The sequence below is a fragment of the Saccopteryx leptura genome, chromosome 1 (genome assembly GCF_036850995.1).
Source record: "Saccopteryx leptura isolate mSacLep1 chromosome 1, mSacLep1_pri_phased_curated, whole genome shotgun sequence".
NCBI lineage: Eukaryota > Metazoa > Chordata > Mammalia > Chiroptera > Emballonuridae > Saccopteryx > Saccopteryx leptura.
This window is the reverse complement of record NC_089503.1, coordinates 47,985,689-48,012,207: the sequence shown is the minus strand read 5'-3', so window position 1 is coordinate 48,012,207 and position 26,519 is coordinate 47,985,689. Positions and strand designations below refer to the sequence as shown.

General features: G+C 46.8%; 1 protein-coding gene across 2 annotated transcripts in view; it reads right to left on the bottom strand.

Moving 5' to 3' along the window:
• Positions 1-24,948, bottom strand: part of DKK3 (dickkopf WNT signaling pathway inhibitor 3) — a 44,479-nt gene extending 19,531 nt beyond the window's left edge. The window contains exons 1-4 of one of the 2 annotated variants that reach the window (XM_066365549.1): positions 24,792-24,948; positions 23,957-24,201; positions 17,403-17,540; positions 13,186-13,269 (exon numbers count right to left, since the gene is read on the bottom strand). In XM_066365549.1, the coding sequence (XP_066221646.1) occupies positions 13,186-13,269; positions 17,403-17,540; positions 23,957-24,169 (435 nt within the window). In that variant the 5' untranslated portion in view covers positions 24,170-24,201; positions 24,792-24,948. Of the gene's footprint in view, positions 1-13,185; positions 13,270-17,402; positions 17,541-23,956; positions 24,202-24,334; positions 24,464-24,791 lie in introns of those variants that run through there. The other variant, XM_066365542.1, reaches the window with a different exon arrangement.
• Between the last annotated feature and the right edge of the window lie 1,571 nt (positions 24,949-26,519).

Sequence of the window (26,519 nt, the reverse complement as noted above, 5' to 3'; positions counted from 1 at the left end):
CTTTAGTTTAACAGATAGTGAGAACAAGGGTGCGGCTCTTTCCCCGTGATTCTATCCAGGTGGAGAAGGTGGCTTTAAGGCACATCCAAGGTTAAGAGCTACTGCGTTAGTGCCCGCAACCTATCACCCTCTTCCAAAAATACGGCTCAAAGAATTCCTTCAATTTCCTTAAAAAAAAATAGGAAAAGAAGAAAGTTTAAATCAACACAAAACAAACACAATATTGTTTTCCCCCTTGCAGGAAAAAAAAGTCACTTTCCCAGCGCACTGCCAGGCCGCTGGGTGGGGGAAGCGGCTGGCATGGGCCCTGGGCCTCGAATGAGCTTCCAAGCCCCTTGGCCCCAGGCCTCCTTCCTGCCCTTATCAATGAGTCTCTTTCTCCCCCTAGCACCACCCACAAAATTCTACCACAGTGAGGACTAAAAAAGGTGCTTGAGGAATTGTTCAACCTTTCAAGTTGAACCATTTATGTTAATGAACCTGAAAAAAGCCTTAATATGTTTCAGGCATGGAAAAATAGGTTTTGACCTCATTTTGTTCACAAGCAGCCACGGCTTAGTCGCTTCACTTTGGTGGGATGGCCAGGCACACGGACAATGTCAGCAATGTGCAGTGGGGTAGGGGAGGCGGTCCAGGCACAGCCGAGACACCTCGGAGCCACCCATCATCACAATGGCTCCAGTGCTGCCCAGTGAGGTGCCAGCACCAAGAACCCACCCATCTCACCCTGTCTGCTCCAGCTCTCCAAGCCCAGACCTGGGCCACGGGCTACAGAAAGGACCCACACGCGCCTTGGTGATCTACCTAAGTTGCTTCCTTCCTTGGTTCTTGTCACTGGCTGTGGGAAAACAGCTGTATTGGGCTTGCTGGCTGGTTTGCCAGCTGCAAGCACTTTGCCTGATTAGTGCATGAGCACGTGGCAGCGCCGCATGTGGGCGGCCTAGGTAAGTCTAAGGGTGCTTTTCCCCAGCGGCCGTTCTCCCAGCTCACTCTCCCACCACTGCGAGGTGCGGATTTCCCGCTCCCTTGCCCTTCACTGCGAAAAGCAGGCTTTCCTTTGTTTATTCGCCCTTTTCCTTTTTTGTTCATTCTCTTGCCTATCTTTGCGAGCCTCTAATAAATGGGTATGGCCCGATGCTTTCCAGCTCCACAGTTCCTCTACCGCCTTGTGGGAATTCAATGAGAACCTGCCTGGCCTCAACCACCAGCATTACACTGGCCAAGCGTAGATGAGTCTTTTAATAACATTGGGCTGCAGTTATCTCATCTGTAAAATGGGGATGATAAACCCAAGCATATACCACAGCATTTGCCAGACAGTCAATGATTATTGGTGACTTTCCCATGTGACCCTTTTGTAAGGTCATGTTATACAGTAGGAGTGTAGGCTTTGGATGTCAGGCAGACTTATTTCCAGATCCCAACTCTGCCACTTACTAGCTGTGTGAACTTGGCAATCACTCTGGGCTTCCTTTTATTTAGAGCGGGGCTAGTACCCCGTTTGAGGTAGGTTTGTTAAGAGTTAAGGAAAGGAGCTTATATGACATGGTCACACGGTACCTGGCACGTAGTAGGTGCTCAATGAATATTAGTTCTCTTTCCTTCCTCTCACCTCCAAATCCTAGCAAAACTGTCGGGGGGAGGGAGCTGCTCCACTGAGACAGGCACACATGTGACTGACTACTGGCCTTTGATTTGGCCTTTCTGCTACAGGGTATGTGTTCTCTGGGGAGGGAGGCCCCCATAGACAGTCAGGAAAAACAGGATCCTGGAAGCATAGAAGAAGCAAAAAACAAACAAACAAACAAACAAAAAACTTGCGCATATGGGGCTGAGCCTAAGTCCTGCTGCTTCAGGGCTGGAGGAAGATGGAGCCTGCTGGCCTCTGCCCACCTCGAGCCATGGGGGACCCGCCAGCCTGGGGCGCAGGCCCTCCTCATCTTCCAGCCAGCGTGTGCTCCACCCTGACCACAACTCACGAGGTAGCGGGCTCTCTCTGCCTTTTGTCTCTGCTTCTTCTTCGGGGAGGCCCTGGATTACGAGATTGGAAAATTCAGGCTGTTTCCCTGTGGCTATATTTGCCACATCGTATCACTGAAATGTGCCAGTGGCCAACTTCTTCAGATACGAGCACACGCCACCCACTTAAAATACTCCTCTTTGATGGTTAGAACATCCGTCCCTCTTGATGGCAGCAGGTCTCATGCCCCATCATTGGGGAGAGCAAAAGCAGTGAGAGATTCCACAGTCTCCTAACCATCCTCCTGATACCCTCTCCTGGTGACCCCAAGGGGCTCTGTCACCCCTGGGAGGGAGCAATTACTGTGTTTCTTGGTTTTTCACTTGGGGCATACTTGGGGGAGGTGGGTGTTTAATGAGTTGATATAAATGACATGAACATAACCAGGTGGTGGAAGGCTGTGAAAGCCTCTTCAAAACCACCCAGATTGTGGCTATAAACTTTCATGACTTTTTCTATCCAAAATATATCTTTATATTGAAAAGGCCAAAATTTATACCTGAGTTTGTATTCCAGTTCTTTTATTCAAGATCTATCATAACTTTAACTTCTCTAAACTTCTGTCCTTATCTGTAAACTATTAACTTCTCAGTATTATTAGGACTAGAAAATAAACATGTAAAAACACCTGGTTTACAGCCCAACAAGTGACAGGTGTTCAGTAATGCAGATCAGCAAGTTTCAACCAGTGTGCCGCAAGAATTTTTAAAACATGCAATGCCTGACTATTTAGTCAGAGGCACTGACCTCTTTTCCCTTAGATGGTGAAATGAAAAATTGACAACAGGCAACACAACAATAGCCATTTGGTGTGAATAAATGAAAATTATACCTATTTTTTGTCAGATCAGCAAAAAATAATTTTTTTGGTGTGCCACAGAATTTTAGTAATTAGTTTATGTAACGATGTCATAAAAAAGGTTGAAAATCGCTAATGTAGATAAATAAATGAATGAGAGAGAACATGAGAAAATCATTTTTCAAGCAAATAAAACTCATACTTGCAGCTCTTTGCTGACTCTTCAGAGATTTCTGATTCTGTTTATATTCCCCTATTCACTCCCTGGTCATACAGTTCTCTAGTTTTTGTTTGTTTGTTTGTTTTTATTTATTCATTTTAGATAGGAGAGACAGAGGAGGGAGGGAGAAGCAGGAAGAATCAACTCCCATATGTTCCTTGACCAGGCAAGCCCAGGGTTTTGAACTGGTGACCTCAGCGTTCCAGGTCCACGCTTTATCCATTGTGCCACCACAGGCCAGGCACAATTTTCATTCATAAATTTGTTAATTCAACTACTGAGTGCCTACCTCATGTCAATACAGAGGTGAATACAACAAAGTCCCTGCCTTCCCAGGGCTCACACTCTTCTAGACAACTTCTCCTGGCCACCACTTTATGAACTTCTGGTTTTGCTCCCCGGGCCTCAGAAGACCCTTCTCCACTGGTCTTGACCATTTTTCTCAGCATCAGGCAGAACATCTTCCCTTTTACTAGTCTTATGAGATATCACAAAAATGGTGGCACCTTGATCCCACTTCCTGAACAGGGAACTTCAGGTTCACAGTGTATTAACTCCAATAACTGCATGATTTGGAGAAAATTACGCACCTTCCCATTTCTGTTTTTTAATCTGTAAAATGAAATAGATCTCAAATATAGTGCTCTTCCAGTTGATTATCTGCTTGAAGTGCTGTGTTGTCTCAAGTTCCGAGGCTCTATCTGGGCTCATCGGGAAAGAACTGCATTGATTAGTGATGTCTGCCACAGACATGGCAATGGGTGGATGGTAGTGTATGTGCTACATGTTTTTATCCCTGGTCTACAGGACCTCAAAAAAATTCTGTGGATTCTGCCATTTGTATTTGTGTCTCAGTGGCATATTGCTTTACCCTATCTTTGGCAGAAGGCCTGTCTTAACACATATCTTCTTCATGTGTGGTCTAACACCTTAGCCACTATTACTTGAGAAATTTTCTCATTTACTATGTTTTGAGCAGCAGTAACCTTACAACAAAATTAACATATTTACCAATTGATCACATTCATATTCAATAAATTAGTGCTTCCTGTTTTGGAATCAATAAGACCTAAGTGATTTGTTTTGTTGTTTTCTCTTAGTTCTGGCTCGCTACCTAGCTCTGTTGTATAACTTCTCTGAACCTAAGTTACCGGTACTTTATGTATAAAATGGGGTCAGTAGTGTATTTGCTGCACATGGTTGTCCTATGGATTATGTGAGGGGAAGCTTCAGATTCCAAGCACGGTGCCTGGCACACAGCAAGGGCCCCATAAATGGCCGCTCTTATCTTCATCATCATCTATTATTATTATTGTCATTATGACCACAAATTATTGTTGAGCAATTAATCACTTTGATGATGGGTTGGTCTGAGCTGTTACCAGGATTTACCCAGAAAATGAGGAACAAGCAGCTTTGCAGGGGGGGGGGGGGTAATTTGGTCACTTTCAGAGTCATAGTGGCCAAATGAGGGAATATTGTGGTCCTTGATATTATTTTAAAAACAAAACAAAATGGACTCACAAGCCTTGTGAGTTTTTCAGAATGATAGCAAAGTCAAGGACGGGCAGGGCCACACATCTTACAGCCAGATGCAAAGGCCCCATGGCGAGGCTGTCCCGGCTGGTCTGGAGGGGTCCCCAGGTTCTAATAGCAGTGGACAGCCACTGGCCCGCACAGGGGAGCTCTCCAGCCACAGGCTACTCAGGCACCACAGAAGCTAGCTTGTTCTGCAGCCACCAGCCTAATGAGATTTCAAGTTCAATCACTGTCACTTATCTGGCCTGCCTACTGGCACCGCACAAAAGCAGAGTGTTCCATTTCTAAGTAAAAGGGTCCAGATTCCAAGCCCTGAAGCCAGGCTTTTTGAAGGGCACAAAGGACTCAGGCCTTGGGCTTCACCAGGATTAAGCAAATTTCTGTCTCCACCAACGTATCTGCCAACCAAACCACGGCTTCCCGGCTCTCTGCTCTGCGGAGCGTGTGTTACGGAGCACGTTTCGCATTTCAGACGCAGGATGTGTTCCTTACTCGCATGTGTTTCTAACTCCTTGGCTAGGCTCTCGAAGCCCTTCCTGATCTCGTTTCTGCCTCTCCCCAGCCTCATTTGCTGCTCCCTCAAGCACACCCCAGCTCTGGAATTCTAAACTACACAGCGTTCCCCACGCATGTTTTTATTTCCACAGGCTTCCTTGACTGTGAACAGAACAGTCTTCTGCAAGGAATGCCCCTCGTGCCCACAACTAAGAATTCCTAGACATTATTTAAAATACACCTTAACTGCCACCTCTTCCAGGAAGCCTGCCAAAAAGTGTGAAGGATCCAAGCATTCACTTACAAGGTGACAAGTGAGCCTTCCACAGTTTCACAGATGCCAGCAGAAGACATGAGACTCCTGGGTCTGGGACAAAGGACGTTATTGCCGACAGCACAGAAACAGCAGGAGCTTCGTGTTTGTAGCAGTTGCCTCGCCCCCACCTCCCAGCCGGCAACACGGAGCGGCCCAGGTGCGGGCTGTGCCCGCAGCGGGGTGCACCCCAGCTGAGGAGTGTCAAGTTCAGAGAATCTGAACTGTTTCTAACGGATGGCCAGCAAACCGGCCCTCTGCCAAGACGCTGTGTAGTTTGTCTTCCAAGGCTGCTTGCTGGACAAAACATCCTTGAAAAGATAGTCTGGAACAAAAGGGCAATTATAGTAATGCCTCTGCTTATAAAATGAGCAGAAATGCCAGAGACCATGAAGGATCATCGGCCAACGAGTCTTCCTGGCTCCCTGATCCGGTGCCTGCACAGTGCTCCCACCACGCCCTGGACAACCTCTGCCTTAGGAAACAGGAGTAGACATTCTAATGGTCTGTTTCTTGGTGCACTACCGCCTGGGTGCTCTCTGATGTTGGGACTATCTTTTACATTTATCTGCCATACATATAGTAAATGCTCAATGAATGTGCACATAAAAGAATGGCTTGAGTAATTAATTTAGGGGATTTTGACAGCCATGGTTTGGGGTAATCAAATAATAGCAACAAGCGGCTGACGCTGACTGCTTACTCTTGCAGTCTAGGTGCTGTGTGGTGTTTTTACCTGGATTATTTTACTTTATCCTGATGACAACACTGTATGAAAGGTACTTTTATGAACCCCACTGTGCCTAAGAAGAAACTAAGGTCTTAGAGCAGTTAACAAACTTAGTCACATGGTTCACAAAGAACACTAGAGCCGCACTTTGAACTCATCTGCCTGTGAACTCAGCCACCGTACTGAGCGCTTCTCTGAACCAGGAGGCATCTGAGCCTCTGTGTGTGTGTGTGGGGGGGGTGTTCGTGGAGGTCAGGGAAGAAGGAAGAAGGAAGTGCCTGTCTCTGTATATTTACAGGGGTGGAGGCAGAAGCCTGCATGTCACCAGCACCTACTCCCTGGTGTGAGTCAGGCCGTAGGCCACCTCACATGGACACTGAACACCCACAGTTCCCACTGGGACTTCACACCTTCCTAATCTGCCCCGCACTGGGGCAGATGGTGTTTGGCTTGGGAACAGCCTGGAATGCAGAAATGACCTTTTACTCTGAAAAAGGAAGGAGAGGGGTTAAGATGAATCTGTGAAACGTCCTGTTTGCTACAATGATTCACAAACAGCAACTGCCTTGACCTTATTAATAATCAAAGAAATAGAAACCAAAAGAAGATCAAAATCCATCACCCACTATAACACACCCACTGTAGGTGAGGGTTGGTGAAACCCAGTTTCAGAAAACTGCACTAAGAATAAAAGTAATATAACCTTTCTAGAGGAAAAATTGGCAATCTCTCTCAAAATTTTAGATATGCACCTTTTGACTCAGCAATTTGATTTCCAAAATCAGCACAATAGAAGTACTTGCAAAATTGTTCAAAAATATAGATAGGTAGATAGATGTATGTAGCAAAACTGAATAATTCACAAGCTCTTTTTAAAAATTCCAAAAAGGCCTAACCTGTGGTGGCGCAGTGGATAAAGCATCAACCTGGAACGCTGAGGTTGCCAATTCAAAACCCTGGGCTTGCCTGGTCAAGGAACATATGGGAGTTGATGCTTACTGCTCCTCCTCCACTTCTCTTTCTCTCTCTCTTTCTGTCTCCTCTCTAAAATGAATAAAGTCTTAAACAAATTAAAAAAACACTTAGAAGTCTATAAAGGAAAAGGCTCTGCAAATTTCAATTCCTTCAGAGATATCTAGTATTAATGATTTAGTATATATTTTGCTAAGCTTTTTTATGTATACTTTTTTCTAAAAATGACTTTAATATACTGTATATATACAGTATATTTTATATACTTACTAGAGTATAGATATTGCTCTGCAATTGTTTTTTTTCCACTTAACATTTTATTGAAGAAATAGCCTTTTATACCAACTTATATGAAAACTACATGAAACTAATTTATTAACCCCACAATACTTTGATTTTGGATGTGGAATCATGTATATTTAATGACTTCCTTCTTGAATGACATTAAGGTTGAGGAGGGCATAATTTAATACAGCCAGGTTATGGCTCAAAAAGAAATGCCGACATCAACTTCATTTCCTTGGAGATTGTTTATCCATTTCTCAGAAGGATCCAGGGCTCTTTAATTTTCCCTGTAATTTTTTCCTGCTTGATTCAGGCACAAGGGCCTTATACTTGGCCAGAAATCACAGAGTCTACCAAAATAAAAATCTAGAAACACAATGTACCCAAATGTCTGTGCATGTGGAAATGCACATTCACACAAGACTATGTCATCACTCTCAGAACCACAAGGCTGCTGTTCTCTAGGGAAACCAGTATACATCCTGCCAACCTGAGGCCTGTCCTGGAACTGGTCAGCATGTGACCATCAGCTTTTCTTGCCGTTCATCATTGCCCATCCTTTCTTCCGTTCGTCACCCTAACACCCAAACCAGACACATCCGACTTGCAAGGACAGCAGGTGAGTCAACCTTGTGGTTAGGAACACAGAGCTGGTGAAGTGCATTACTCAGAGGGTGAGGCAGGGTTCTGGAGAACTTAGCCCAGGGCTGCAAACATGAGTGGGAAGAGGCCTAGGAGTCCTTACACACATCTTAGCTTCTAGACGCCTGCATTCTCTTAGCCACAGGTTGCTGGGAACCATGGAAGAAACCAATTGGAACCCACTTTTAATCACTTTTCAATAATAATGAACCTTATACAAAGAGCGGCTATAAACCTTGCCTTACTAGCTACTCACTCAATTTTGTGAACCAGCAGGGATTATGAACCCCTTTGGTAAATGAAGAGACTGACTCAAAAAGGACAGAGCTGGATAAAGCGTCGACCTGGAAATGCTGAGGTTGCCGGTTCGAAACCCTGGGCTTGCCTGGTCAAGGCACATAAGGGAGTTGATGCTTCCAGCTCCTCCCCCCTTCTCTCTCTCTGTCTCTCCTCTCTGTCTCTCCCTCTCCTCTCTAAAAAAAAAAATGAATAATAAAAAAAAAAAATTAAAAAAAAAAAAAAAAGGACAGAGCTGTAAGGTCAGGGAAGGGTTGGACCGCCCTGCTCAGCAGGGCACCCCAGGAGGCAGGGACGTCTGGGAGCTGAGTTTCTCTAACAGACCCAGGCCCATGCCCTCTCCTAGTGCATTTCTGTTCAAATAAACCCTAATGACTTGTTATCATGGGTCCTCCCCTCTGCCGTTCCATTAAGTTGATAACAGCAACTCCAGCATCAGGAATCAGGGAGTAGGGAACAAACCCCGCACCCACCTGTGCTTATTTCATGATGCATGGGCAAACTGAAGGCATGGGAGAACCTGAGACCTCATGGGGAAGGCTGTCATTCAACACCCTTGCTCCTCCCACACTCCTGTTTGGTCTGCCTGGGCTTAGAGGTGACAAGATGCTTACTCTTCAATGGGAAACCAATAAACAAGTCCTGGGAAGTTCAGCCACAGTTTACCTCCCCATTTCTTCAAATCTTCAACCAAAAATAAGAGACAAGCATCCTCACAGCAAAGAAGACATTTGTTTCACACTTGTAGAGAATTCTATTGTCACTGTTCTCCATCCACGGTGTCAGATCAAAAAGGTACTTTCACCCCAATCATTCTCTGGGACAGAGAAGTCACCAGGTCACTCAAATTGCTACTATCTGCATGATTTTGGTAGTGAAATTTGTCTCCCTGGGGCCTTGAAAGTCTTGACTAAGATCTAGGAGTTGGTCGTAATGTAATTGAAGCTATAGGTTGAAACGAAGTATGTTCAGTAGGAAAAACAAACAGACCTATTCTTTTATGTCATATTCTAATGTAAAAAATAGAAAAGACGCCCTGGCCACATAGCTCAGTTGGTTAGAGCATCGTCCTGATACTCCAGGGTTGCAGGTTTGATCGTGGGTTGGGGCACATACAAATATCAACCAATAAATGCATAAATAAGTGGAACAACAAATCAATATTTCTCTCCCTCTCAAATCAATCAATATCAAAAAAATAAACAAGAGACAACATATGCATGACACACTAAGCTCCGTAACTGTGAGCTGTATTGTAATTAGAGGATGTGTCCCTTCAAAATGGTGCCTTGGCTAACTGAGCCAGATTCTTTATATTTGGGGACATGGTACTAGAAATAAAAAGGTCCCCATTGATGCATAATGATTTGTCTGTTCTCTAGCTTCCAATACACTGCTCTCCTCCTAACCTCACCCTGCACAAAAACAGCACCACATCCGTCAGCCACCCACTGGCTGTGAAGGGAGACAGGCCGAGGGCTCCACACAAAAGCCTCACAGAAAGACGTCAGGCCACATCACCATCGCCAAAGCACTCAGGTGAAATAACAAGCCTCAATGTCCTTTTCCCCTTTCTCATTTGAATGTAAAAACAGACCAATACCTTGCACATACTGTGCTAAGTTTTCTAGACAGGCATATAGTATTACTGTCGGTAACTTTCCATGGGCCTCCTCGGGTTACCATACATATTAATACCCATACCAGCATTTGAAGAAAGGAAAACAGGGGGTGCTTGGTGATTATGTTTAATTGAATTCATCTGGGAATTTTAAATCCTGGAAATTTAGCCCCTGTTTACAGTAACCGAAGATTGGAACAGCATAAGATTTCTGTCATTTCGAATGGCAAATCTCCCTTTTCCGTTTAAAAGGTTTCTTCAGCATGTAATGCATTTAGAACCAACTGTAAAAATCATTACATTATAAAACTATGGAATGGGACAGTGGTGACAATATGTGACCCTTCACATTTCTTTAAAGGCGATTGAGTCTTTAAGCTTCCTATATGGACAAAGGGACTCCGTGTCTCTGTAAAGATGATGCTTGAACCCTTATTCAGTTGAGTTAGGACCATGGTAACTCACAAACCAAAGAGCAACAGGATGGAAGAATTCTGAAAGCATCTGAAACTAGATTTTTGCTTCTCCAACTTTTAGCAAGCCAACCTGGCAACAAGGGTCTGTGGTAAGATACATGTCTCCATTTCTGACCATGACATCCCTGTCACAGGTGGCTTGAAAAGTCTCCAGTCTGTTCCCTAAAGACCCCTGGTGCTCTCCCTATACTGGCCAGTCAAGCATCAGATGCCCCAGTCTCCCTTCTAGCCAGCCAAACTGGAATTTACTCTCAAAGAGAAACTTAAGGAGTTAGTATCTTAAAGGCCTAAGCAGAAATCAAGAAAAACTTAGGGTGTCTCTACCTTCTGGGTTTCTGGGATCCATCTCTCTCTGTGAACCTCCTGCATTCTCAGGACCGTTTCTACAGGGCTCTGATCATGCACTGCACAAGGTGCTGCCTGTACAATCCCCTTCACACAATGGACAGAGGGCGTGGAGTACAAAGGCCTGGGGATCCTGGGCCTCCCAGCTGAGCCTGAGGTACGAATACACAGACACACAGGCCATGCACACTCAAGAAAGCCGGCACAGACTCACTGGCTGCAGCACACAGGCGCTGGCTCTCTGACCCAAGTATGCTCTTTGAATCTTTGACATCTTGTTTCTCACCTGCACATCATGATCAGAGCCTTGGTTCCCCCATCACAAGGCTCAAAACCTGACAGTCATCTCACTTGGGTGGGCACGGGGGAGAGCAGGGGGGGAGGGGGAGGATTTGAAAGTTGCAGGTCATGTGTGCACTTGAACCTCCAGCAGGTGTGAGTATGCTTACAGCCGGCCTGCTGGGCTCTGGAAAGCTCCCTGGAGCAAACTTCTATCATTGTGCAATCATATACTTCTTTTAACCTGAGGACAATGGTTTTTTCTTTCTAATTCATAGCCCTGAGTTCTTTCCCCTGCCCTTTCCATTCCACGGTTCTGCTCAGGCCCTCCTTCCCTCCCGGGGCCTCAGAGACTTAAACCTGGACTATCCTGAGCTTTTCCCTCAGGGTACCAGGACTGTCAGGCCCTCCTTCCCTCCTGGGGCCTCAGAGACTTAAATATGGACTATCCTGAGCTTTTCCCTCAGGGTACCAGGACTGTCAGGCCCTCCTTCCCTCCTGGGGCCTCAGAGACTTAAACCTGGACTATCCGGAGCTTTTCCCTCAGGGTACCAGGACTGTCAGGCCCTCCTTCCCTCCTGGGGCCTCAGAGACTTAAATATGGACTATCCTGAGCTTTTCCCTCAGGGTACCAGGACTGTCAGGCCCTCCTTCCCTCCTGGGGCCTCAGAGACTTAAACCTGGACTATCTGGAGCTTTTCCCTCAGGGTACCAGGACTGTCAGGCCCTCTTTCCCTCCTGGGGCCTCAGAGACTTAAACCTGGACTATCCGGAGCTTTTCCCTCAGGGTACCAGGACTGTATCTTACCACTGGTTTGTGTTTTGTTTTTGTTTTTTTGCTTCCCTCTCTCTCCCACCTTTGAAAGCTGGCTTCTCTTCCCTCCTGATCTTAGTCAATCCTGTCTTTGTTCTAAAGGCTTCTGTCCTCTCATAGTTGGGAGAGATGGTGACAATCATTGTCTTGCTTAAAGAATGGGAAAACCAAGGTTACTCAGCTCGTAGGTGACAAATTCATGCTTCTAGCTTCCACCACTTGAGCTGTTCTCATTTTACCACACAGCTTGCCCCACCCCACCTCCAAGTCCTTTCAATGGTGGGTCACTAGCATCACAACAGCCAACTGGACCCCTCCTCCCGGCCTGCAGAAAGTGTCTTTGAGTATTGTGCCAAAAACAAGCAAAGAAGAACCCAGAACCCATTGACTACCAGCCATGTCAACACCACCACACTGGTTCTCTCTGGAGATGAGGCCAACAGTGGCAAGCAAACATCCTCGATCCCCTTGGAAGGCCAGAAATACGTTCTGCACCTCAGGGAAAGAGCTCATAGTCCAGAAGTTTGCATAAGGTGCCTGGGTACAAGGAAGCTGGTCCTTGTGGTCTCCACAAAAGATACGTACTGTTACTGTGGCCAGTGTCACCAGGCAGTCACTTGGTCCATGCCTCGTCAGGCATCTACATCTTAAGCCAGCTACTTCTCTGAGAAGATACGCTGCAGGTGAGTCACCGTTAGCCTGGGAGTCTGGAGACCAGTGACTCCGACTGGGTCACTGTACCCAGGTCTTCTTCCTGTGAGATGATGCCCCTTCCAACTTTAGGACTCTATAATTTTATGTTCAAAATCTGCCTTTGGATGAAACAACAGGCACCTAAGTAGCAGGTAGAATCACAAGGGGGCCAGAGCATGAAGATGGGGTGGGAGGACACCCTTTTCCCTTTAAGCCATGGCTTCTGCTTAAGGTTTTCTCGCTCTCAGAACGCCTCATCTGGGCTGAAATTAATATATAAGACATAGGCCAGACCAGAGGCTTTAGGACATTTCAAGATTAGATGCACCAGGTCTTGTGACCAGAGTCCCTAATCAATGTACCTGGCACTTCCTTGTTTCCCTTTCACGGCTGAGATGGAGCCATGCAAATGACAATTGGATTTAATTTCTCTGTTATTTCTGATGCAAAGCGCACAAAGGTAGAGCCTGTTCCCAGGCCGCACTGGTCTAGCAGGAATTAGACAATCTTGGCAGAAATGAGGCAGGAGAGGTGCCTGAGAGTCAGCTCCTTCCTGCCCGTGGTTTGAATCCTGGGTTACCCTTGGCCGGGTGCACAAAGGTGCTTGTGCTTGGGGCTGTGAGCACGGGGCAGATGACAACTCACGTGGCTCCTTCTGCCTTCTTCATCTCCCACGGACGTAATCACTGTCTCAGAGAAGACCATTTGTCCAGTCTGGTTGTTGGTGATCTACAAGAGAGTGGGCACGGTGAATGTGAAATAGGAGGGATTCTGGGAAGCTCCCACAACTCTTTTTTCCCATTTTCTGATCCAGGGGCATCCATTAAGGTGGACAGACTGCCCACGACCCCTTTCTGCCTGAGTTCCACTAGCAGCCCTCGGAGGAAGAGCTTCCCCTCCAAGCAGTGATAATAGATACAACAGAGCCAACCTCACAGGGTTGCTATGTGAAGGGATGAGGTGGTCTGCGTAAACCACTCAACACAGAACCTGTCACCTAGCAAATATTCCATGTTAGGTATCTTTATCGTTCTTGGGGCTCATCACTTGAAACTCAAGGTAAACTTTCTTTTCAGCAGTTACAAGTCTGGGTGTCTAACTGAACATCTTTCATGAGAAGCAAGCAGGTTTTAGCTACAGCTGTTCCACTCCTGATTTTGGTGAACTGTTTCGTTTCATCGAGAAAGTCCTTTTTAAAAAAATTGTATTGATTAATTTTTCGAGAGAGGAGAGAGAGAGAAAGAGAGAGAGAGAGAAGGGGGGGGAGACAGGAAGCATCAACTCATAATATATAATTGCTTCCTGTATGTGCCTTGACCAGGCAAGCCTCAGGTTTCAAACCAGCAGCCTCAGTGTTTCAGGTTGACGCTTTATCCACTGTGCCACCGCAGTCAGGCAAGAAAGTACTGAAACTTAGCTCAATGAAGGACATACACAGATCAAAGGAAGATATCCTGGGATTCACAAAGGTATCCCTCCCGACCGATGGAGGTGTCTCTCAGATCAACAAAGGTGGCAGTTCGATCAATAAAGGACACTTTCAGATCAATGAAGTACACAGATCAACGAAGGCAGAGCTCAGATCAATGAAATCAGAGTCTCCGGAGATGGACGCATGCAGTTCTAGTTTGTGAAGCTGCCCAGTGGAGTACACTGTACAGCCATGTATGAGAACCAGAGCAAAACTCTGAAAACTACCCAATTATACAAAACCTCTGAGGATTGGGCTCAGGTTGGTAAATTTTACAGGCTCCCCAGGTAATTCTGATGCATGCTGAGAATGTAACACCAGTGGTATACACCTCGCCCTCCCGACCCATCCCAGAGATTACAGTCAAATGAGGGGAAAAGATGACTTGTGTGTGAAACTGCTGAGCAGAATAAGGAAGTCCATGTCTGAAAGTTAAAAAGTGAATAAAAGACAGAGTCATAAGAAAATATAAATACTAAATGTTCAATGACAAAAATAATTTGTGTTTAAAAAAAAGAAAGGAAATACTTAATAAAAGGAGAATCTTGGCCCAGTATTCCTCTATCTGTTGTCTGCCTCTGGTTCTGTGACCAGGGACAGGCATGTCAGAGCCGAGCCTCAGAATTCTGATGTGGAGCCCAGGTCATTCCTGCCCCATTAAAGGCCACGTCTAGTGTTTTGGTTGATGGTAAAGAACAGAAGAGCTTCTGACCCAAAGCTAGATCTGTGACCGCTGAGCCTTGCCACAGCTGCCAACAACTGTCTAGTATGTAACCTGAAACTAGTCATTCCCCTTCTTTGATTCCCAACTTTCTCATTTCTAGGTGATCTTTCAAGTTCCTGCCAGCTCCAATATCACAGGAACCTGCAGCTAGAACAAAGTGGAAACTTTTAGCCTAATTAATGGTGGTGAATCAAATTCCATTTCTAAGGAGATAAGAATCATGTCTTCATCAACATACTTTAAAATTTTTACCTAAATGATTCCTCTCCTGCCTGACCAGGCAGTGGTGCAATGGATAGAGCATCGAACTGGGACTCAGAGGACTCGGGTTTGAGACCCCAAGGTTGCCAGCTTGAGCGCAGGCTCATCTGGTTTGAGCAAGGCTCGCCAGCCTGAGCCCAAGGTCGCTGGCTCAACCAAGGGGTCACTCAGTCTGCTGTAGCCCCCCAGTCAAGGCACATATGAGAAAGCAATCAATGAACAACTAAGGTGCCACAATGAAGAACTGATTCTTCTCATCTGTCTCCCTTCCTGTCTGTCTGTCCCTATCTGTCCCTCTCTCTGATCTTGCTGTCTCTGTCACAAAAATTAAAAAATTAATTAATTAAATAAATAAACAATTCCTCTCCCCAGCAAAGAGGTGATGTCTTCTCCTTGTATGCTAATTTTTTTATAAGATTAATCAATGTTGTATTCTTCAAAAACTCTACAGTCTTGTACATATAGGTTGCAGGACTTCTCAGAGCCTTTATTATACTAATGTGCAGTTGTGTATCTATAGAAGGAGAATATATACAATGTTTCCAAATATGTTTCAGCACCACTGAGCCTCTTTTTCATGAAGCATTGTACAGGACAGGGACTACTATGCTGTGCTGTTAACATCACTTTACCATAATAACAACAGTAATATTAAAAACAACTAGCTGTTGCATAGCACCTTTATAGTTTACAATGAACTTTCACATACTTTAGGGTATTTGACCATCACAATACTGTAATGTAGAACCTGATGTTCCCATTTTATAAATGTGGTCATTGAGGGTCAGAGCATTTAAATTTTTTCAAAATCACACTAGTTACTGGGAGGACTCACACTTAAAATATTCTGACATCTTCAAGAAGCAACTTGAAGAAGCGGCTGAACCTGTTAGCTAATTATTGTCAGAAAGGATGAGTTAATATTGGTTTTGACAGGAATAAAAAAATCACTTTTGAAAACACTCTCCAGTCTTCAGATGAGAAACGCTAAAGGAGTCTGTCTGCTCAGCAGGTGACTCATTCATTTATCTGGGGGAGGGGCACCATCTGGAGCTGGGCCCATCAGTGTGCAGCGGGAGGGGAGCCACACACAAAGGCTACTTTATAGTCGAGGCAATGGCCCATGAAAATTGGCCCCTTTGTGCTGTATGACACACAAATGCTATTGTTTCTACCAAGTCATTACCTGAGCACTTCAACAAAAGTAAGGCTCTTTTGTGACAGCTGTTCTGGCCTTGCTTATAGGAGTTGAGGTGAGATCAGAGGTCAAGCTTCTTAACGGTCACAACAGCATGTCAACTCTACAGCCTCTGACCACGTCCTGAATATTTGTGCAGCAGACTCTCCTCCAGATAACACAGGCTTACAGAGCTTGCTCTCAAGTCCTGTCAAACTCACTCTGGAGATCTCACCCCCCAGGAGGAGGCTTATGCTCTGTTCCTTCATATACGCAGTGTTTTTTTTCCTTCCTTCCTTCCTTCCTTCCTTCCTTCCTTCCTTCCTTCCTTCCTTCCTTCCTTCCTTCCTTCCTCCCTCCCTCCCTCCCTCCCTCCCTCCCTCCCTCCCTTCCTTCCTTCCTTCCTTCCTTCCTTCCTTCCTTCCTTCCTCTCACCCCCCAGGAGGAGGCTTATGCTCTGTCCCTTCATATATGCAGTGTTTTTTTTCCTTCCTTCCTTCCTTCCTTCCTTCCTTCCTTCCTTCCTTCCTTCCTTCCTTCCTTCCTTCCTTCCTTCCTTCCTCCCTCCCTCCCTCCCTCCCTCCCTCTCTCCCCCCCTTCCTCTCTCCCCCCTCCCTCCCTTCCTTCCTTCCCAGTGTTTTCTTACTCAGCTCAGATCTGGAATGAACCTGCTCGCTTTTTGTGCAAGATATTTGACCAAGAGACATGTGATATGTGGGAAAAGCTCTGCTGTAGAATTTTGAATGGAAAATCAGCAAACAAGATGTTTAATGTGTGGCAGTAGAGGCTTTCCCTTCTGAAGACAGAGCATGTCACATTTGACTTCCTGCTAAGGAAACAGTGTGCTTGCCGTAACATGGACTCCAGAACTCTAGTTCAACTCTACTGAAGCATACACAAAAACCTGCGAGATCAAGTCCTCAAATTCAATACTAGCAAAGTATTCCTCTGTAGACCCTTGTTTGCTTGCTTTTTTCAAGTAATAAAAGCCCCTGAACATTCCTTTACAATTGGACTGGCAGGAAGCCTCGAGTTAAATTTATTGCTTAAATGCAAAAGCAACTTAGGTTTTTGATACAGATCTCTCCCTTTTAAACAGCTCTCACTCCCTCTGGTTGTTAATCTGTATTGTACCATCGTCATTTGTATTTTTGGCTTGTATATCATTTGTTCTCAGATGGGACTGGGAGCTACAGAGAGGAGGAAGCGCTGGCCACGATGGCCCTTACCTTGTGAATTTCTCGGTGCACATGGATGGTGCTGTTTCCAACCTTGGTTTCTGTGTTGGTCTCATTGTGATAACTGGGAGGTAAGTTTGCCAGGTTCACTTCTGATGAAGTTTTAGCCGCAGCTTCTTCTGCTTCCATCTATTAAATCAATGAATGAACAACTGTTTTCTCTTGATACAAGTCACAGTCCATTAAAAAAAAAAAGAACCATGGAGATGTAAATACAGCATAGGGAATCTAGTCAATAATATTGTAATAACTACATATGGTGCCAGGTGGGTATGGAAATACAGGGGAACACTCTGCAATGTATATGATCGTCTAACCACTGTGCTGTACACTTGAAACTAATACAAAATAATATTGAATGTAAACTGTAATTGAAAATAATTTTTAAAAAAAGAACCAGGGCTCTTTTTTTTCTTTGCAATTACAAATATTGGCAATAATGATAGGTAGCTTTAATTGCTCTCCCACTAGGACAAGACACTGTACTAAATGTTTTGCATATATTATATCCATAAATCTCACAACTTCCCTATGAGGTGCGTGTTCATGTCCCTGTTTTATAAACGGGGCAGTTGAGGCTCAGGGAGACTAGATAATTTCCGAGACTCGATGAAGGGCAGAGTGGGGATTGGAGCATGTTCCCATTGGACAGTCTTGGCCCCTGTACAGATGTTGCTGGTGTCCTGCCCATCTCCCATCTTCCCTAACCTGGAAGTCACCTGAATTTCATTTCTTTAAGTGTTAATAACCAACGCTGTCTCTCTTTGAGGGTATCTCTGGTCGCCAAAGTGTGTTCAGTCCGCGCAGGCCCCAAGTGCTAGGGAGTTTACACCCCAGGAGCAATCCTCAACCAGTCAGGGACAGATTAGGGGGGTAAGTACTCCAGCTCCCTCCCCCACCATGGGACAGCCTCTGAGGACCCCTCGTGGCACTGCGCCTTAGTTGTTGCTCCGGAGCAGTAACTTGTTCATTAGTGCAGTCTTGATTGTTTTTCTTCTCTTCCATGTCGGTTTCTCACTTCCTCCTAGTGTTTCTGGGATCACTTCCAAAGTAAGTTATTTGCTCCCAAACCCCTGTTGCAAGGTGTGGTGGTGGAGGTGGTGGAGGTGGTGGTGGTGGTGGTGGTAGAGGACCCAAACTAAGGCAGCTCCTGGCCTACCCCCTGCAGGTAGGGCTACAGTTCTGTCTCCTTCCCCACTCTACCCCTTGGATATAAGAGGGCCCTTCATAGGGGGTCAGCTGATGCACATCTGCACTCAATTTCCCCCCCACCCCAGATTTATCACCCCACCCCAGCCCTGATGAGTGGGCAGCTGACAACATGACCCATTCAGAGCTGACTGGGCTTGGAGGGAGGCCACATCATGGAATGATTGAGCCAATCAGATACTCTCTAGGAATTAAAAGTGAGAGACACAAAGAGAAGTTCTAGCTGGTGGTTGGCAATTTTCTAACACTGCTGTCTTCGACTTTGGGCTATTTTCATTCCTATAAATGAATCCTCAAAAATCTTTCCCTTTAAAGAAAAACCACTGACCTCTATCTCCTTAGGAACTAGATGAGACCTCTCTTCCGACCTCTCTTCCAACCAGACTTACTGGGCTGGGATGGACATGGGAAAAGGATTTCTATGTCTCTAAAACACTGAACTAGAAGTGTAAAGAAATTCTATAGGCACAAAGGCTCGAACAATTAAGTGAGGACTTGGTGGGTGACTGCTGTGTTTGCCTGAGACAACTGCTGAGATATTTAAAGTTGATCACTGGCTCCATCATCATCATCCACATTGACATCACAATAGCCTCCACGCTTGGGCATCAGCAGTGTGTGAGCCATCGCACCAGATACCTGCCATGCCTCCTTGAATATTGATCCTGTGAAAAAGGGGTTTTTACCCTCATTTTTCAGATGAAGAAAACAAGGTTGAGAGAAGTTAATGTGTAGTAAGTGGCAAAGCTTGAATTGGAACTCAGGTCAGCCTGACTGCAAACTACATACTTCCCCAGCACATGATTCTACCGGAGTGGCTTATGCTTTTACTGAGGAGAAAGGAGAGCCCCACACAAACCAGTCTGAGCATAGATAACATGATGGTCTCTAGAAGCAAGTCAGGGGTTCAAAGAAGAGAGAAAGAAGGCTTTCTTTCAGAAGCAGGAGGTGGCATGACTGGGTTGGTCTAAAAAACAGGTAGGATTTAAACAGAGGGAACCTAAAGATGGCAAAGCTGTGGCAGTCTGAGCAAGAACGGCGTGTGTTGAGGGCTAGAGCAGAGGGTCCATGCTGGGCACAGGGTAAAACAGTAATGATGGAGTGGAGAAAGTTCAGCAGGTAGATCCAGGGAGCAGTTCTAAAGCAGAGAGCGTTATCCTGGTTTTCAACCAGGAGGGTACAGCAGTCATGCACCAAACTTTAAATATATGGCTCCCTTATTGAACCTGCCACATTAGAACTTCTGAAGGTGGGACCTCAGATGTCTGAGGATGATTCTGAGGTACTTCCTTCCTCCCACTTGCTGCCAGGTAAGAACCTCTACTCCAGGCAATAATGGGGAGTTGCAGCAAGTTCTAAAGACTAGTCGGGAAATCACATACAGCCCAGAAAAGGAAGAGAAGAACCAGGTAGAGGACTGGCTAGAACCAGGTCTGGGGTAGAAAGTTATATCCGAAGAGGGGAATTTTAGGTGGTGAAAGTTTTAAATGTGTCTAGAAGGACTAAGTCACTGAGAGCTGGCCCAGCCTCTTCAGAGGGGAGTACAGTAGAAAGCGCCAGGCTTCTGGAGTCAGGCAAGGTGGAGCCAAGTCCCAGTTTGGCCACAGAGCAGCGGAGTGACTTTGTACAAGATACCAAAAGCCTCCTAAACCTCAGCTTTCTTTCTCGGAAAATGGGGAGATGATCCAGCTTGGCTGCGCAGATGTGAGAACTAGGATCACAAAATCCAAGTGCTTGGTACAGCATTGTACCATCAAGCAAAGGTGTAATAGATAGCTACTTTCACAGCATTGCCCTTCAAAGAAGCAGTTTTGGAAGCTAGTTTGCCAGGGAATGTTTAGGTAGACGTGGAAAGAGCAGGTATCTGTCACACATTTGAAGAGTTTGCTCGCAGATGGAGAAAAAAAATGGAATGGAGTTAAGTTAGGAAACAGGACGGGCAAGAAAAGAACTTCATATATATATATATATATACATATATATGCTTGTAAGTGAGAGAGCCTGGGATGATTAGTGGTGGAAAAGACAGAGCTGGAAAAGGCTAGGAGACTGCAGATGCGGCAGAGGCGACTGTCCAGAAGGAGACGAGAGTGTTCTAATGCTTTTAAAATTCCCATGGGAATCTGAATCCTCCAGTTTGGCTTTCAAATAATTGACAAGTTCCCAAACCTAGAGTTTGCTTTGGGCTGAGCAGATAGTCTTTTCATAAAACCTCCCTCTCAACCAGTGGTTATTCAACAGAATGAGCTAACAGTTCTTTTATGGTGGCCATGAACTAGAAGTACAGTTTACAATGGAAATTTCAACCACAACTATTACTGCCACTAGCAAGAAAAACTTCAGCCTGAAGCCATAGGACTTGTTTCATAGAGGAGGAATGTGAATGTTATTTAATATGGCATGTATGGTTGGTTGAATCTGTGTGTCTGTTACAGGGGTACAGTAAGAAAAACTGGAGAGATGAATGCAGGCTTGGTATTGGGGTTTTTCCTAGGAACATTCTAAAACATGCCAGTTGCAGATGAGGCAATGAGTGTATGGGTGGTGGTGGTGGGAGGGACTGAAGTGGTTTTATCCCCAAAGTACATTTCACAAAGAATAATAAGACAGGAAAACAGGAACAGCCTGGATTGAACTATCGGAAGATTTGACTCCCCCAATAATGATCCTATGAATAGCGTTAACTTCATCTTTCCCCTTTGGAGAAATCAACAGCTGGACTCAGCTGGAATATTTAAAATGTCAGAAAGTTACTTGGTAAGTTCATGATTCAACTATATAAACAATTAATCCGTCTGGCCCAGTCCTTTTTGGTTCTTACCCAGGACAACAAGTAAACAGCAACTGTTCTGTGTTTATGAGCTTCTGACAGTCTCTTAAAAAAACAACATCAATAGTCACAGTCTATCAAGAATCTATTATATGTTGGACACGGGTGGTTCTTTGTTATTATTCATACTAGTACCATTAATATGATGATAATAGCCATTATTTATTTATAACAAACAATCTCTGTTAAATCTTACAACAACCTCATCAAGAGCTCTTATATTACCCTAATTATACTTAACCCCATTTTAGATGGTCAGATAACTTGCTTTACTTGCACATTCTCATTTAATTCTCTCCTTTACCCTAAGGGGTGGGCACTTTCTCCATCCCAGAGCCTGGATGCCGGCCTCTAGTAAGTGACAGAGCTGGGATCTAAGTAAGGTTGGTCCCCATGGCCTGTTCTCCTGCCACCCAGGTATTCAGCTTCTCTCTCAACCTGCCCCACTGCTAGTGAGGACACTCTGGAAAACACCCATTGAGTAGGCTATCAGTGGCAGTCAGTGTCTTTCCTTGGTGGCAAACTTCAGTTTGCCCATCAGCACAAGTCAAGCAGAGCCACATCTAGAGGGAGGAAGACTGGGGCCCAGGCAGAGCTAAAGTAGACAATGCATTACAGTGGACCCTAAACTGCCCTGATCAATGAAGAGTGATGGTAACCAGGAGTTACCATCAGAGGACCATGCTGGCTGGATAAGTTCACATGGAAAAAATATGGCGGTGACCTAGTCAGTTTCACTGAGAATCTACATGCAGGGGGAAAGTCCTGGAATACAGAAGGATCACAAGCCCAATTTAATTTGAAGGTGCAAAATTAAAAAACAGGGGGGCCTATCTGATCCTCCCACTCTTTTTCATTGTTCCATGCCATGATACTCATGCTTTCCCACAGGAAACAAAGTCCACAAGTTTTGGAATGTGGCCCATGCAGTGAATGTTCAGGTACAGCTAGCTGCTCCTGCAACTGCCTCCATATCCAGTGTCCCCTTCACTGAAAACTCTGGGTTGACTATTATGGAAGGAAGGGGATATATCCCCAAACTACACAGGGGTGAGGGGAGAAAACAACTTCTCCTGGTAGACCAGAGTTAACACTGGATTTGCCCAAATAGATGTGAAGACACCTGACACATCACCCTAGACGTCTGGTCTCTTGCTAACTCCTTCTCTCCAAAGACAGGCTGCAGCCAGAACTGGGCCCAACAGTGACTATGCCCCAGAGCTGGGCCAGCTGCAAGTGCCTTCTGGCCTGCCAGCCCAGGCAATGTTGTGCACCTGCCAAAAAGGATGCCTCCATAGTGTTTGGACCTGGGAGATAATGGAAGAAAGAAGCCAAACAAAGTTTTGCCTAGGTACCTGATATTTGATATCAACGGCTGCTATATTGGCCCTGGCCAGTGGCTCAGTGGCTAGAGCATCAACCTGGCGACATCCTGGGTTCGATTCCTGGCCAGGGCACACAAGAGAGGGGACCATCTGCTTCTCTCCCTCTCCCCCTTTTCTCTCTTTTCCTATCCTACAGCCAGTGGCTTGATTGGTTTGAGTGTCAGCCCTGGGCACTGAGGATAGCTCAGTTGATCCCAGCATATCAGCCTCAGAAGTTGATTTGAGCATTGTCCCAGACAGGGATTGCTGGGTGGATCCCAGGAGGGGCACATGTGGGAATCTGTCTATTTCCCCTCCTCTAGCTTAAAAAACAACCACCAGAAACAGGTGCTATATATTATATGCCAAGTGCCCCCACATATGGCATTTAATTCCCACAGGAAACTGAGGAGTGAGATGTTAAGAGATTTTGTCCATTGTCACGGTGCTAGGGGTAACAGAGGGCCTTGAGCCCAGAACTGATTTCAAAGCAATCATGGAGTGAAGGTGGGGTTTCTTTGCACATTACCCCTCATCCTCCCACCCACCACCCTTTGATGATTTACACTGCAGGGCTCAGGATTCTAATGTTCCTTCTCTAACCCACATGGCATAGGGGAAAGCCCAGAGAAATGACTAGCAAAGCTCAGAGTTCTTGGTCCCTATGTGATATCCTGTGTCTTGGGAAGATGGCACATGCTCAAAGCCCAATGGACAAGCTAGAACTTGACACACCTGGGGCTTCCTCAGACTTTCTGCAAAACGCAATGTTGTAATACCAGGGGCCTTGCAAACATCCGCTTACAGCAGTGGAAGCCCAACTGTACACCTGAAGAAAATTGGGTAATGGCGGGCAGGCTGCGGACAGGTGGTGACCAGGGCTGGCTGCCCGTGAGTGGGTCCAGCTGGAGGCTTTCGGTGGACAGCCTCAGATCCAGATCTGCTGGCAGGAAGTCAGGCAAGGTGGGAGTTGGGGATCACCCCGAGCTGTCCCTAGATCACTTGAAATTTGCTGCTGGCCCTACCCAGCCCCTTGGCGGCACCGAGGACCCTGGCTATCACTCGGAGCACTGTTTCCTCCCGCCACCCAGTCTCCCCCAGCCCGAGCCTTGCGCTTCCTGGAGCCTTCAGGGCGCACCCACCTCCTCTACGGCGCTGCGCAGTTTGTGCTGCGTGTCCTCCATCAGTTCCTCCACCTCACGGAACATCTCGTTTAGGGTGGCCTCCTCCTGCGGGTAGCTGAGAGCCGGGCCGGGCTCGACGGGAGCCGAAGTCGCTGTCGGAGCCGGGACGGGAGTCGTGGGGACCGCCGCCGCCAGCAGCAGGCACAGCAGGGTGCCCTGGAGCCGCCGCATCTCCGCTCTGCGCCCAACGCCGCTGCCTCCGCCTGTGTCCCGGAAAGCAGTCGGAGTGGGCCGACCACCCCCTCGCCAACCTCGCCGCGCCGCCCCGCCCCGCCCCGCCGCCTGGGATACTCCGAGTCCCGGCCCGCCCCCGGCGCTCCTCTTCCCCGCACCCACCTCCGGATGGAACGATTCCGAATCCCCTCAGGACGTAGCTCCTTCGGACCAAGAAGCAAGCCCTGGATCCAGCCCCGCACCCCCACGCTCTGATCCCCGTGGTACCCCTGCCCTCATCCTCGTGCACAGGCTGCTGAGTTCTGTCCCCGCCCCTAGAGATGGGCCCGTCCCCGGAGCAGCGGAGCCCGGGTCCCCTGTGCTAATAGCCCCCAGCTCGCCCCACCTCCTGGGTTCAGCGGTTTCGAGCCCTGCCCCTCTCCTTGACCAGGGCAGAGCGCAGCTCTAGTGCCACGATCCCACTCCCACCGCAACCTTACCCCAGCCCCATCTGGGTGGTCAAAACGCAGGTCAGCACACTCCCCTCCGGGTGGAACCTGAGTCGAGCTCCGGGCCCTTGACCCACCCAGGCGAGAGCAAGCAGAGCCATCCCCCGTCCCTGCCGCCGCCCCTCACCCACCGGAATGGACAGAGCTGTGCTCGGGGTTGGACCTGCCGGGCTTCGCCGGGAGGTCTCCGCGGTTCTGCTGGAGCTGGAGCGGCGCGGCGGGCGGGCCGCGGTGCAGGAGCGCGGTGGGGATGCCGCAGCGCTGGTACCCGAGCGAGCACGCTGCGCGCCCCGCCCGCCGGCGGGCCCGGCCCCAGCCCAGCCGAAGGGGCCGCGCCTAGCACGCAGCCATTGGCCAGCCCCGGCGCCCGCACCTCACGCCCCAGGCCTGCCTCCTCTGCCTTCGCGATACCCTCTAAGGAAGATGCCCCTACCCTGAATCCCCGTGGCTCCACGGGGTCCACTGTCATCTATGGCTTGGATTCTTGCAACAGCGTACGGAAGGGGAACAGGGAGGGGGTGTTCCTGCGTCCCGCCTGGCCCTCTCCAAGCCACCCTCCACTCGGCGTGTAGCCCTACAGGACGAAATCCCAGCCCCTCAGTCTGGTGGTCAAGGCCCGTCAAAAGCTGACCTTTATCTGTCTGCCGTGGTTGACAGCGTACTCCAGACAAGAAAACCCACTAGTAGCTCCCGGAATAGGTCAGGAGAATGTCAGCCAGCCTGTCGAGGGCGGCATAGCCGGGCTGCCTGGGTGAATCCTAGCTCTGCTCTTTAGGACCTCATCTGTTCCTCCAAGTTACCAGATCTGTCTGAGCTCCAGTGAGCCCAAATGTAAAATGGAGGCTATAGTGGTAAGGGGACCTCATCGTTAACAAGCAGAACGTGTGTGGGAAATGTGCGGCACGCGTGGGTTATAAGTGTTAACTTCATAATGGGAACAGAACTGTCTTAATCACAGCAGTCTCTCCATCACCTAGAATCGTTTTTTGAAAAAACGATTTTAAAACTGTGAGTATCTGGAACAGAGATTACTCACATATTTTATTGAATAAATGTGTGTTTTATATGCCAAACCTCCTTCTATTTCTTTCTATTACCCTTTTGGTCAGGACAGTGCCCCAGCACCGTGTGCTTCCCCACTGCGGCCCTGATTTACATGGTCTATCTGGTGGCCCATTTCCCCCAGAGACCAGGAGCTCCTGGGAGGCAGGGACTGACTTGCTCACTTTTGTGTTGCCAGGGCTGGAGCCGTAATACACACTTGGTCCCTGAGAAACAGATGGACTGGTCATTATAACAATAGCTATTGCTATATCAATATAGCAACACCATTACTGAGCACTCACCATGTGCCAGAAACAGGTATAACTCATTTAGTTCTTAACCTCTGAGGCTGGTACTACTACTTCTATTCCCGTTTTGCAAATAAGGACGCTTTCCGAAGTCACAGCTAGTAAGCGGTTGAACTGGCATTCAAACCTAGGACTCTGGCTCCAGAGTCTTCACCCTTCACAAACTCCTCTGCTATAAGCCTAGCTGGGAGGAACTGCATCTAAAGATGTTGACTGCAACTCTGTGCATAAATAGCAAAAATGTGAAAACCACTTATTAGTGTTTTTCAGGAGGAAAATGGGTAAACTGGGATTCCTACAAACAATGGAATACAGCAATTACAGTAATGAACAATATTTCTAGGCAGCAACATGGGAAAATCTCAAAGAACCATAATGTGGAATGGAAAAGGAAATTTGCATAATGATATGTACAGAAATTACTTGTGCATATTTTTAAAACACAGAACAGCAGCACATATTGTTTATGGATGTTACAAATATAGTGAAGATTACAGAAACGTGCAG